We start from the raw sequence: 14,521 nt of genomic DNA on the forward strand, positions 1-14,521 counted from the left end.
CTGTGACCAAAATGGTTCTGAAGCAGAGGATGACAGACTAAAGGCCGAAATACTAAGTGTCTTTTTCCAAAGCTGTTTCACAGAGGAAGACTGTACTGTAGTTCCTTATCTAGATTGTTGCACAGATAACAAAATGGTAGATATCGAAATAGACGACACAGGGATAAAGAAACAATTAAAATCGCTCAAAAGAGGAAAGGCTGCTGGACCTGATGGGATACCAGTTCGATTTTACACCGAGTATTCTAAGGAACTTGCCCCCCATCTTGCAGAGGTGTACCGTAGGTCTCTAGAAGAGCGTAGCGTTCCAAAGGATTGGAAAAAGTTCACAGGTCATCCCCATTTTCAAGAAGGGACGTCGAACAGATGTGCAGAACGATAGATCTATATCTCTAACCCTGATCAGTTGTAGAATTTTGGAACACATTATCTTTGAGTATAATGACTTTTCTGGAGACTAGAAATCTACTCTGTAGGAATCAGCACGGGATTCGAAAAAGACGGTCGTGTGAAACCCAGCTCGCGCTATTCGTCCACGAGACTCAGAGGGCCATAGACATGGGTTCACAGGTAGATGCCGGTTTCTTGACTTCCACTAGGTGTTCGATACAGTTCCCCACAGTCATTTAATGAACAAAGTAAGAGCATATGGACTATCAGACCAATTGTGTGATTGGATTGAAGAGTTCCTAGATAACAGAACGCAGCATGTCATTCTCAATGGAGAGAAGTCTTCTGAAGCAAGAGTGATTTCGGGTGTGCCGCAGGAGAGTGTCATAGGACCGTTGTTATTCACAATATACATAAATGACCTTGTGGATGGCTTCAGAAGTTCACTGAGGCTTTTTGCAGATGATGCTGTGGTGTATCGAGAGGTTGTTACAGTGGAAAATTGTACTAAAATGCAGGAGGATCTGCAGCGAATTGACGCATGGTGCAGGGAATGGCAATTGAATCTCAATGTAGACAAGTGTAATGTGTTGCGAATACATAGAAAGATAGATCCCTTATCATTTAGCTACAATATAGCAGGTCAGCAACTGGAAGCAGTTAATTCCATAAATTATCTGGGAGTATGCATTAGGAGTGATTTAAAATGGAATGATCATATAAAGTTGATCGTCGGTAAGGCAGATGCCAGACTGAGGTTCATTGGAAGAATCCTAAGGAAATGCAATCCGAAAAGAAAGGAAGTAGGTTACAGTACGCTTGTTCGCCCACTGCTTGAATACTGCTCAGCAGTGTGGGATCCATACCAGATAGGGTTGATAGAAGAGATAGAGAAGATTCAACAGAGAGCAGCGTGCTTCGTTACAGGATCATTTAGTAATCGCGAAAGCATTACGGAGATGACAGATAAACTACAGTGGAAGACTCTGCAGGAGAGACTCTCGGTAGTTCGGTACTGGCTGTTGTTAAAGTTTCGAGAACATACCTTCACCGAAGAGTCAAGCAGTATATTGCTCCCTCCTACTTACATCTCGCAAAGAGACCATGAGGATAAAATCAGAGAGATTAGAGCCCACACAGAAGCATACCAACAATCCTTCTTTCCACGACCAATACGAGACTGAAATAAAAGGGAGAACCGATAGAGGTACTCAAGGTACCCTCTGCCACACACAGTCAGGTGGCTTGCGGAGTATGGATGTAGATGTAGATGTAGATGTAGTGTGAAAGCACAAATAGGAAAAGTTAATGGTTTAAATTAATGGAGATTGTGTAGCTACAAGAAAAGTTAAGCTTTCACAGGTAACATTGGTCTTTTTAGTGTGTCTTACACTAAGATACATCACACAAATGTGCCAGTAAAATTTTAAACAGTGACATTACTCTCTTGTCTTCTGGGTTGTAAATTTTTGTAAGTGGCTGGTCTTGAAAGTTTTAATTTTAAATTGGAGTCAAACACTCTGTGATTTAAGAAATTCATTGCATATTCTCACACCTAACATAGTTCACCTAGCGTAAAAGAAAATTTCCTTTGAAAATAATGCTTTTCGAAGAACCATTCGCAATATTTTTCTGTGACCTCTCTGACATGGGTTCGTTTCAGCAGCTGTCAGAGAGCACTAGAAAACGGTGATACTGTGCGTGGACAGTTATGGTGACATAAGAAGCCCATACGTTCGTACATATATAGCATTAAGAGATCTTACATGATGTCTTAAAATAAATAGGACATCAGAGGATACACCAAGAGCACAGGAATTTTGTAAACTGTACTAAATGCATAATTCAATTTAAAGGACACATTCATACGTCCAGATTCACAATTATTTTGGGATGCAAATTTACTTGGGTTACAAGTAGTGTATTGACTTAGGTTTCATTCTTTGTTACGGCATAATGCCAAATGTGCCAGAAGATGAAAATCTGCACTCAAAATTAACTGAACAGTTGCAACTAGCCAATAGTGTGGAATGCAATACTTCATTTCCTATCAACTGACTGCATTTGCGGAAAAGATTAATAAAGGCGATATTTACTTTGCAAACCAATGAAAATAACTTCATTGATGTGCAGGGGGATTAATGCTTCACTGCCAAAAACATAGAAATAAAATCAAATCAGAAAACTGAAATTAATAACAGCCTTCTGTAACTATGTGCACATATTTTAATTTACTTGATAGCTCCCGTCCACAGAAATACATTTTGCTTTCATTTGACGTGTGAACTGTACATGAAGAGGAAATAGGACATCAGGAAACAGTAAAATCACTAAACATAAACATGGGTCACTATCCTCTTCCCCATTAAAACCCAGATTGCTCTGCGCATGCGCGAATCTGGCAGTTTGCGTACGCCAGAAAAATTTTTCTGTGTAGCATGACTGTTTCTTGCTACTGCTGCAGCCACACTTGAAGCAGTCATAAGTGGGAGAAGGTACTGCTCACACCCAACTCAACTGTACATGCACACGAATCCACTGGTAACTACTCAAAATGAACTTAATGTTGTAACGTCACACTCATCGGAAGCAGTTTGCTGTTATGGAGCAATCTATAGTCTTCGTCCTGAAGTCTTTGTCACATTTTGCTGTTTATCACTTCTTACCAGTCAAAATCACAAAAAATTAACTGGAGGCTAAAACAATTAAAAATTCCCACAATTCTAGAAAATTCCCGGGTTTTTTCCGGTTTTCTCCTGGATAAAAAAAAAAATCCAGGTTAATCTCGGATTTCCCAGCTGTCCCAAAGCATATACACCCTTTAATAACTACACTGCTATAATACAGTAAAATATAACCAATACTTCTAACTTATCAATGAAAATAATCAAGGTTTGAAAATATAATAACAGATGGATAGAAAAATCTACTGATCAAGCAACAACAGAAGAAAAGACATAAAAGGAGTGGAAATGCACGAGACCTCTGAGCCAAGGCTCTTTCTTCTGGCAAAAGGGTTGAAGGGAAATGAAGAGGGATCATGGAAAAGGACTTGTAAGGATCCCGGGTAAGGGGGTGCCTTATTGGGCGGGATGAGAAGGAAAAACCAATTGTCGATGAATGCACCAGACGCAATTTGAAAACCTTAGAAATTAAAGGTGGGAGGTAGGGTAATAAACAAAACTGAGAATACTGAAAAAAAGAAAAATAAATAAACTTTGAAAGATTCATTAAGAGTGGAAAGCTAAGTGTATTATAGGTAGACGGGAGGAGGAGTGGGGAAAAACAGACAGGTCAGGGGGGGAAAAATTGAAAACTGAATGGGGACAAAGAAAAGGAATAGTTACTGAAAAGAAAAACTGAGACCACACAAATAAACAAAAATTTAGGCCAAGTGGGTGGCAAAAACCAAGCACACATTCTACAGCCAGTTCCCACCTGCTGAGCTTTGAGAAACTAGTAGCAGGAGGGAGAATCCAGATGGTATGTTTAGTGAAACAGACATCAGGGTCAAGACTGTTATGTTGTAGAACATACACGGTAACAGAATATAGTGTGTTTGTGTTTCCAGTACACAACTGTCTATGCCCTTTCATCCTAACAGATAACATGGTGGTAGCTGTAGTAATGCAGAAGGCCGAATACTGTTAACATAACAGTTGGTACACAACACTTTTCATTTCACAGTATAGTTCTGAAAGTTACAGGGCTGCTGGAGTTGGCAGTAGGAAGGTGCACTGGGCAAGTCTTAACTAAGGACTGTCACAAAGTTTGGACCCTTAGAGTTAAGTTCTGAGGTCTTCAAATTGTGTCTTGTGCAGTCATCGACAATCAATCTTTCCTTCTTGTCATGTAAAGTAAGTCTCCTCTGAACCAGAATTCTGTATGACTTTTCCATAACTATTCCCACCTCACCCATCCTTTTCCTTTGCCCCTCTTACTTTCTCTTCAACGCTTATGCCAAGAAGAGGCTTCTGCAGCTTGTGCGTTTCCACAGCTTTTGTGTGTCTTCTGCTGATGCTGCTTGGTGGGCAGACTTTTTATTTGCCCATATTATATTTCAATATTACTGCTATTTTACTGCCTCTCAAGTAGGCTATGTAGACTTCTTGTGGATGTATTAATGGAATTTAAGACAATTATCACTGATTTCCCAACCAACATGTAAAATGGAAGAAAATCGTCCAATGCTGCTGTGTGTGTGTGTGTGTGTGTGTGTGTGTGTGTGTGTGTGTGTGTGTGTGTGACAGTGTGTGTGTGTGTGTGTGTGTGTGTGTGTGTGTGTAAAAAATGACTGCATTCAATGGTGCAATAAAAGATATGACAGCAACACGTTTTTACAACAAAGCACTAATTGCAGCTAAGATAAATAACAAGACTTAATATGTATGTAAGTCAACAAATGAAGCATAGTTTGCCAGCCAAAGTACTTTCTTGACTGACATTCGCAGTCACTATACTCTATCATCCCTTCTCAATGAATGCCATACAATTTCAGTTTGCCTGAAAAGTCACATATTTAGTCACTCAAACTCCGTTCTTAATGCACAGAACAAGATACTTTCGATCATCTACCCCACTTTTTCTTTTGTTTTAATTTCTTTCAGTCATTTAACTTACATAAGGAGCTTACTTTTGACGTGCTTAATATTCTCTTTGTGCATTTAATCATTATAATCATAGATTCGTTTGTCACCTTCACTGCAGGATGAAATTTTTATCTGTTGCCTATGTATAACTACACTTGTAACATTAGTCACTTTAAGAGTCGTGTCTATGCTATTATAATATTAGTCCAGTTAAAACAAAGTGTAAAGCTCCTACCTGTTGTTGGGGCTGCTGCTCTGTGTGATGAGGCACTAATGCCATTGTGTCTGTCGCCGCTCCAATACCCGATTGGCCATTGACACAAGTCTGCTGGGCAACACTTTCCTGTGAGTTCTTTCCGTTCTCACAAGCCTGCTGCCAAAATCAAATCAAAACAAATGAATAATTTACAATGAATGTGTAGGTAGGAAAGATCAGTAGAAAAATATAAAACTAAAAGGAACCACAACAAACTATAAAAATGCTTCATTAGGCATACATATAGACTACAGCTGTTACATGAGAAAAATCACTCCCCTATAGGAAAGACTGAAGCCTCATAAGCCCTCAAGAACATTATACCTGATAAATTCAATGTGTCAAAATCCAGAATAGTAGTGCAGAATTAATTTTACACGTAATTGTGCATGAGTGCCGCGCGCACGCGCACACACACGCGCGCGCGCGCACACGCACGCACGCACGCACGCACGCACACGCACACACACACACACACACACACACACACACACACACAATTTAATTACCTTACATGATCTTGATGATGATGATGATGATGATGATGATGATGATGATGATGATGATGATGATAATTTGGTAAAGGCAATTTTCAAATCTCGTTTCCAACAAAAAGTAGATCCTTTCCTTGTAAATTTGCTCATACCGTGGTAAACAAAATTTATTTGTATCTAGCTAAACACTTCAACTGGTATTTTCTTTCCAGAATGAATCTCATGCTCCGTCATGTAGTGATGTTATGAAACTCCCTTAATGATTAAAAATGTACGCCAGAAAAGGATTTGAACCCAGTACCTTGACATTTGTGGACACTGCTCTTATCTGTCTGTATAATTCAGCTGCTATGAGGACTGCCAGAGAAATACAAGGTTTTGAGTTTGAATTCTGGTCTGGCACACAGCTTTAATATGTCACTTCACTGCTGAGTGAAATATTAATTCTGGAAACAAAGCCCTAGGCTGTCACCAAGTTGATTCTTCATAATACACTTTTGTCCAGGAGTGATAGTCCAGTACGGTACGTGAAGTGAGGAAAGTAAAAGAGAGAGCTCCTGACAGGACTAAAGCTGTGAAGGTGACTGCTTCAGTACGCTTCACAACATACCGACTAAAACTGCGATGGTGGGTTCTTCAGCACAATTCACAACATACGACAATTCACTGCCAATTGAAAGATTCATTCTGGAAGCTGTTAATGTTAGTTTTTACTTCAGTTAGGAATTAGATTACACTTTTTGATATGGTTTATCAAATATATACATTGCGACCATTGATCCACTATTGATATAACCCCATCCAAGCGACAGCAGCGCCACCTGGTAAGGAATGACTGCTTGTCACATCAGTGAGCATGCCAGCCGTGTAAAGAATGGAGAAGGCGCGCAATCTATCTGAGTTCGACCAAGAGCACGTTGTGATGGTCCGGAGGCTTGGCATGAGGATTTCAGAAACTGCTCGACTTCCTGGGTGTTCAAGGAGTGCTGTGATGAGTGTCTTCAACATGTGGCAAGCAAGAGACTTTGATGGCCAAGGAATATTTTACACTGGTTGCAGACCATGTACACCCCTTCACGATGATCATGTTTCCTGATGACAGGGGCATTTTTCAGCAAGATAATGCACCATATCACAAGGCCAGCAATGTGATGGAGTGGTTCGAGAAACACAGTGGCGAGTTCAAATTTACGTGTTGGCTTCCCAACTCCACGAACGTGGTGTCAGAGCTCTTGACCCCTCCACGGAGTCTACAGGAATTAGGTGACTCCTGCGTGCAGATGTGGCGGCACCTCCCTGACCTACCTAAGCCTCACCACTCGTCAACTCCTCGTCGCTGTTATCGGTGGCAAAGGTGGACATACCGGCTACTAGGTAAGTGGTCATAATGCCCTGGCAGATCAGTGTATATACACATAACAAAATGTATAATCTAATTATCAAATATATTGTGTACACATTTATTAAATAAATGCACTGCAAAGAGTCATCAAAATGAGGCCATATACATGAACAAGACCTGCAGAAACTGAAAGAATTCAGATAGACTGTGCAACTTAGATAATGCTAAAGCAACGCATTTCTTGAGTACTGTTCGAGTGTTTGCGATCGCCACCTGGCTGGATTAAAGGAAGACACCGAAGCTATTCTGAGGCAGACTGCTAGATTTAAATAGTAATCCCTGGAGGGAAGACAATGCTCTTTTTGACAAGTACTATTACGGAAATTTAGAGAACCAGCACTTGAGGGTGACTGAAGATTGATTCTACTGCCACTGACATATTTATTGCATAAGGACCACGAAGAAAATATGACAGAAATTAGGGCTCTACGACAGAAATTATGGCTCATATGGAGGCTTATCAACATTCGTTTTCTCCTTGCTCTATTTCTGATTGGAAGAAGAAAGGAAATGATTAGTCATGGCATGTGGTATCCTTTGCAGTACATCAACAATGACTTGTGGAGTGTGGATGTGGAAGTAGATGTAGATGTATTGACAGAGGTATCAAAATCAGATTTTAAACGGCAAAACATTTCTAGGAGTGAATGTGGACTCACTGTAATTAAGTGATTATTAACTGCAGATTGAAACTGATGAAATTGAAGGAAGGTAGGAAATTAAGGAGATAGGACCCGGATGCATTGAAAGAACCAGAGGGTGTTGATAGTTCCAAATGGAGAACTGGGCAACAATTAACTGAAATGGGGGAAAAGGATATAGTAGAAGATACATAGATAGTTTGAAAAATGAAATAACAGAGGCTGCAGAGTATCAATGGTTAAAAATACAAATCTCAGAACAAATCCTTGGATAACACACAAGATAAAGAATTTAATCAGTACAAGGAGCGAATGTAACAATGCAGCAAATGATGATGCCAAATAGGGAATGCAGCTGATTAGAAATGAGGTTGACTGGAAGATAAACTGACAAAGAAGGTATAAACTGCAAGGCTGTACAAGCATGAGCCACTAGGGAAAGATATCTGCTGCCTATGGGAAAATTAAGAGAGATATTCGAAGACAAAAGAATCAGATGTAGGAATATCATGACCCCAGATGGCAAGCCAGTAGTAAGGAAAGAAGGAACAGTTGAAAAGCAGATAGAATACGTCAAAAGGCTGTACAAGCAAAATGAACTTAAAGGCAATATTATACACTGTCAGGAAAAATAAATAAATAAATAAATAAATAAAAATCAGAGCACCAAGGAGATGTACAACATAAACGAAAGTTGGTAGGCATGTTTCTACATCTGAAAAGTTATGTCTATTCAACGTGCCAGTCGCATAAGAGTAGCGCTAGTAGCACTACTATTAGGACGCCAATCAGCTTTACTTTAAATACCTTTGAGGACGTGGTAAGTTGATGTTAGTCAAGAATGCTTTTAACAAAACAAAGACGCTATTATCAACACCTCACCGAGTTTGAACGAGGGTTAAGAGAATCTGGATGTTCCTCCTGCAATACTGCAGAAAGGCTTGGCAGGAATGTAGACACTGTACACGATTGCTGGCAGCAGCAGTCATGGGAATGTACAGTTGCAAGAAGGCTGGCTCTCGATGGCCACGTCGCACAACCAAGAGGGAAGACCACCATTTCCATTGTATAGGTGCGGTACATCATACTGCACCTGCATCAGCAATTTGAACTGCAGAGGGCGCCACATTGTCACAACAAACTGTTAAAAATTGGTTACTTCAGAGACAGCTCTAAGCCAGACACACTATAATGTGCAATCCAGTGATTCCAAACCGCCACCATTTGCGACTTCTGTGGTGTCAAGTGATAATTCACTGGAGGCAACAGGATAATGCTCACCCACATACTGCTGTTGTAACCTACAGAGAGGCCATATGTTGAACTGGCTTGCCTGTTGAGCACATATTGGACATCATCAGACAACAACTCCAGTTTCATCCACAAAAAGCATTAACCATCCCTGTATTGACTCACTAAGTGCAACAGGCATGGAACTCCATCCCACAAACTGACATCCGGCACCTATACAACACATTGCATGCAGATTTAAATTCGAAGTTCTGGTAGTTGCACTGGTTATTGATGTGCCAGTATTTCACGTTTGCAATGGCTTATTTCACACCTACATTAACCTATGATCTTGGAATGTTCATCACTTAAATATGTTACCTAAAAAAATGTGTTTCCGAAATTTCATCATTCTACCGTGATTATTTTTTTGGTGGTTTTATTTATTTCTGTCCTTGTACAAATGGAAGAGGAAGTAAATGGAAGAGGAAGTAAATGATGGCAAGATTACTGCGAGAAGAATTTGACAAAGGCATGAAAGGCGTAAGTTGACACAAGGCCCTTGGAGAAGACAACATTCCCTCGGCATTACTGAGACCCTTGTGAGAACCAGCCACGACATACTTTCTGGTGTGTAAGATATATGAGACAGGAGAAATGGTCTTAGACTTCAAGTTCCAAAATAAGGTAGGTGCTGACAATTGAGAATATTATCAGACAATTACTTCAATTAATTTAGGAGCACAGGTAACAACTCAGAACGACTGATGACAAGAGTACAAACTTGGAAGGGAAAGAATCGGGGAAAGGGGGGGGGGGGGGGGGGGAGGGGGTGGAACTACAAGCTGGCCATGTCTGTTACAAAGGAACCTTCCAACAATTCACATTAACAATTTTAAGGAAATCATAGAAAGACTAAATTTCAATGGTTGGATGATTTCAAACCTGTTACTCTCTAATGCAGGTCCAGTGTTAACCAATGTGCTGCATTATTACTTTTTATTTCTTCCCATTTTGTATATATGAACTGTTTGTGAAGTGACTCTGTAAACAATGCACCCCTGCTCTTACTTTAAAATTTATGCATTTACAGGAGTGTACTGACTCCTAAAACAGCATAGCTAATTGTTGGACTATTTCATTCGTTTGGTATTTTTATACTTCAGATGTTTTGTTATCTCTTGCTGTTTTGTTTTTCATTGTCTCACTCTCATACGGTACGAACACCATTCTGCTGTGCTCATTGTAAAGATTATTACGTAACACCATTCTGCTGTGCTCATTGTAAAGATTATTACGTAAATGATAATTAGGGTTTCTTATATAGTATGAAGTTAAATTTAATCTGCCTTTTTTATTTCCAACAAAAACCATGTCACTTTTATATTATTTTTAATTTGTATGATACATTACCAGAGGATCGTGGCTCGAACAGAAGCATTAATGGCGCTTTGTTAGAGGACATTAATGCCCGATTGTTACATTTCATTGCGTGTTATGCTATGTGTACCTGAGGCAGTTGGACCAGTCATTTTATTTGTATCTTGCAGGATTTTCATATAAGCTATGCAAAGAATGATTCTGTCATTCGTCTACTAATAATAACATCGCCATGTGGCATACACCAGTCGAACACAGACCCCACAAACATTTAAAAGATTTTCATAGTTGCTATTTTTCCCTATACATCGCATTCTCAGCTTCACTCTGAACTTGGTGCATTGCATTAGTTGTATTACCACAGTGAGCTGTATGTATTGTGGATGACAATACACACAACAACCATCTGCTGACAACTACCTTTCTTTAAAAAAATTAAATCATTCAAATTATTGTTTTTTAAATCTATTTAAGGGTAATAATGTGTCAGTGTCACATTGTGTAGTGTCATATCCAAAGAGTGGGAGAGCTTATAACAGGATGTAAAGCCAGTAAACCAGTATGCTTGCACAAGTCTTCCCTCATATGCTGCTGATAAGATTCTTTTAGTTTATTTTAATCAAGAAGGATTTTCACGATCCCACTTCAATATGGAAGTATCTAAAACAACGTTACAACAGTCTTAACAATATGGCGTGTACCTAAACAAAGAGTAACATTTAGGTTTTTCAGCTTGGAATAGTGATGTGTATCTAAAAATGTCATCCAGTTACGCAGACTTAGAATTTCTACTGTTTCCTTAAAATGATATAAAGGAAAAAGGTAGGCACTGGTGAATCCTAAACTTTTGCTACATTTTAACTACTAGGTACAAATTTTTATGGCTCTGCAGAACTGTGTGTTTTGTTTTTGGAGCTTCGTGACATATCATAGCAGTATGCTGGTCGAGAACTTGACTCCCGAACCTCATCTTCCATTAGATAATTTCAATTTGTATAATAAAGCATTTCTATTGCTTAAATTTAGTCCAAAACAATTTTAATAAGAACCATATATTCCCTTTTACACTCCTCAGTTCTCATTTCTTTTTTCTGTAACTATTCAACATCAGAAAGATCCCCAGTTATCATCTTATTTGTCTACTATAGAAGATACATTATTTAATGAGTAACTATTATGTTCAGTTCAATGATTTTTAATCTCTTTTTCAATTTATATTCAGCAAATCATTCTACAAGAATACTAATTCAGATTAATAATAACAATGCATACCAAAACAAAAACAGAACAACATTCTTACTCGAGATGGCTGGATGTAAACTTGTGAAAGTGGACTTGGAAATAAATTTGTGAGAACCCAGTATTTTGCCACACTAGAGAGGGCAACAGCTGTTCCCACACGTAAATCAGCTGATGTTCCTGTATTTCTGTGAACAGCAGATGCTGATGCTTGCTCCTGAAATAGAAAAAGTAAAAATGAATTAACATGAATGCTGCAGCACAATATGGTACTCCTGTCTAGAGCCTGTGTAACGGCAGAATGACTCATGGGTGCACAGTAACAGATGGTCTGAAGTGGGTTCAGATGAGCACATAGTTCTAATTTTCATCCACTAGAGTACAGTAGTGGACACAGACATTCAAGAAACAGGTCAAGAGAATGTTTTTGTGAATTGTTTTGTTTAATTCTTGAAGGCTGTTTTGTTTATTTATGTTTGTACCATTTTGTATACACTTTTTTTAGCAGTGTGAATGACACGTGAATGTGGTCTAAAGTAAATACATAGATCATTGTTCTACTAATGAACGCTGTGTGAGAAAGTTTGAAGACAGTGTGAATGCAGACGACGGGGAATATTGTATTATAATATGTTAAGTAAGTTTATGGCAAAAGGAAAGCTAATTCGAATGCAAATGAAAATAGTTAATAACATAAAGTATAAACAAAATATCACAATGTTAAATATTTATTTCGAGAAAAAGTACAGTTCAAAAGTGTGTTATTTGTTGATTGGTTAGTGAAGAAAAGTGCTGACTAATGTGGGAGAATAATATTTTTCTATTGGCCTTAAAGAAAACAGGCCAATCAGAACAGAATATTCTTCGTGTGTCTTTTCTCTTGGAGATAGAGAATGCTTACAGCAGTCTAAGTAGACAGAGCCCAGCCTTTCAATGGTTTGGTCGTGTGTAGTATGAGCTCCGAAGAAAGTTATAGTTTTGCTGGTTTTAGTTGCGCTACATGCCCCACAGGTGTTTTAAAGTGAAGGCATATTTATTCCCGTGTGTATAAGGATTTTTTAAAGTAATTTTTTGTATGAGAAAAGACAGTAATTCCTGTGCGGCATATTGAGGAGATCGGTGGCCAAAAACTTGAGTGCATTAGACATTGATAAACTTAATAAAGTGGTGAGGATTTTTATTTAAGAGCAATCCATGTTTAGCAACTGTTCAGATTTCGGGAAATACATTACCATAAATTTGCTAATGTGAGTGAAAGGGTTTGTGCGTGACTCTGTTAGGATTAGCACAGGCTTGGCAGTGAAGGTGTAATTCTTGACTTCAGGATATACCGTAGTTTTGCCAGTATTTCCACCTTTCATTCAAAATGAAGACCTTTTCCCAATTCTTAGAATAGTTATGTTGTATGTAGCCTGTTGCGAGTTGCAGTACAATAGGTTTCTGCTCGGTTTTCCTATCGGCGATCTGCTGCAACGAGTTGACAGGTAGGTGCAGGTAAAAGGACAAAAAAAGGAACCGTGCCACTGCAATGGTTGCACTAAGTAAGAACAATGAAACTTGTGGTTAAGTTTACTGAAAACCCAATAATATTTCTGACTTTCCAACATTAAGAGCTTGTTTTATCTTTTTTTAAGTAATGCAAGAAAATGAGCTGTTATAATGCAAATAAAAGGGTCAGCAGATCAGGTGCAACTCAACTCAAAGAACCACATCAGAATCAGTATGTATTAGAGATAACAATTTGACAGTACGAACATATCATTTCAGCAGTAAAGCAAGAAAATGCTTCAAGAAAAAAAAAAAAAAAGGATGAGATGATACTAAAACTATTATGATTCGAATTAAAATTAAAATTCCAGAGGGATTGTAATAGAAATTAACAAGAATCATGTTAGTAATAGTGCCAGGAATGATGATAATAATAACAACAATAATAAACCCCGTGAAGGCCCGGGAAAAGAATAGGCCTCCGGTATATTCTGCCAGTCGTAAAAGGCGATGAAAAGAACAAACCACTAATAGGGCTAACCCCCCTTTTAGTGTGATTAGTTGGTTCAGGACAGAACTAATGAAGCCTCTGACAAGCGCTGCCATGGTCGGGGACGACGCTTGAACTCTATGCCCGTCCACAATGGTAACGACACTGCCAGCCACACGGAAAATGATTTAAATCCAAATACAAGTGTTTTGCAGGATATGCTTCCAGCAACCACCCTAAAAGGAAAACAAAGACAAAGGATTAGATGGTCAGATGAAGTTAACCAGCACCTCATGTTCTATTATTACCAAGCAACAAACTTAGGAACCAACACAACTGGGTACAGATCACAAGTATACGCAACATTTATTACCAGATACCCAGAATTAAAATTTTTAACAGAACAACGACTAGCTAATCATATCCGTGTAATAATAAAAAATAACAGGATACCCCAGTCAGAATTAGAAAACATCAAACACCAATGTGAGACCTGAGTTTCTCCTGGCGTATACAATTCTTAAATAACTTCCGGGAATTCAGCCAGCTAACACTTTCAGCGGCCGCCGATATTTCGGCGGAAGAACACCCCGCCATTTTCAAGGCAAACTGCAACGGACAGGCGGCGTACATGCAAATTTAAAACCTCAGTTCTTGGACAGAAGCAGTAAAGATACCACACACACTGAACACTAGTGCCACCAAAGATGACCAAAGTCAGAGCTATCAATAGTGAGACTGTGAATTCGCAGGTGAGTTGGCACTGACTCTGTCCCTCTGTTTTTTGACAAGGGAGAGAGCCGGATTCCAAACAGAGTTTAAACAGAAACCTCCATCCCTGTTAACAAGGTTGCTCGCTAATTTAATCTCTACTGCCTCCCTAATAACACTGTCCCAATAGCTGGATGTGCATGCCAATATC

The 14,521-nt window shown here is 39.0% G+C and overlaps 1 protein-coding gene across 1 annotated transcript in view; it reads right to left on the bottom strand.

Moving 5' to 3' along the window:
* Positions 1–14,521, bottom strand: part of LOC126335011 (zinc finger protein 808-like) — a 194,395-nt gene that overhangs the window by 141,313 nt on the left and 38,561 nt on the right. Inside the window, 2 exon segments of the mRNA XM_049997840.1 lie at positions 5,215–5,352; positions 11,683–11,838. Coding sequence (XP_049853797.1) covers positions 5,215–5,352; positions 11,683–11,838 — 294 coding nt within the window.

This window comes from Schistocerca gregaria, chromosome 2, assembly GCF_023897955.1.
Source record: "Schistocerca gregaria isolate iqSchGreg1 chromosome 2, iqSchGreg1.2, whole genome shotgun sequence".
In the NCBI taxonomy this organism is placed as follows: domain Eukaryota; kingdom Metazoa; phylum Arthropoda; class Insecta; order Orthoptera; family Acrididae; genus Schistocerca; species Schistocerca gregaria.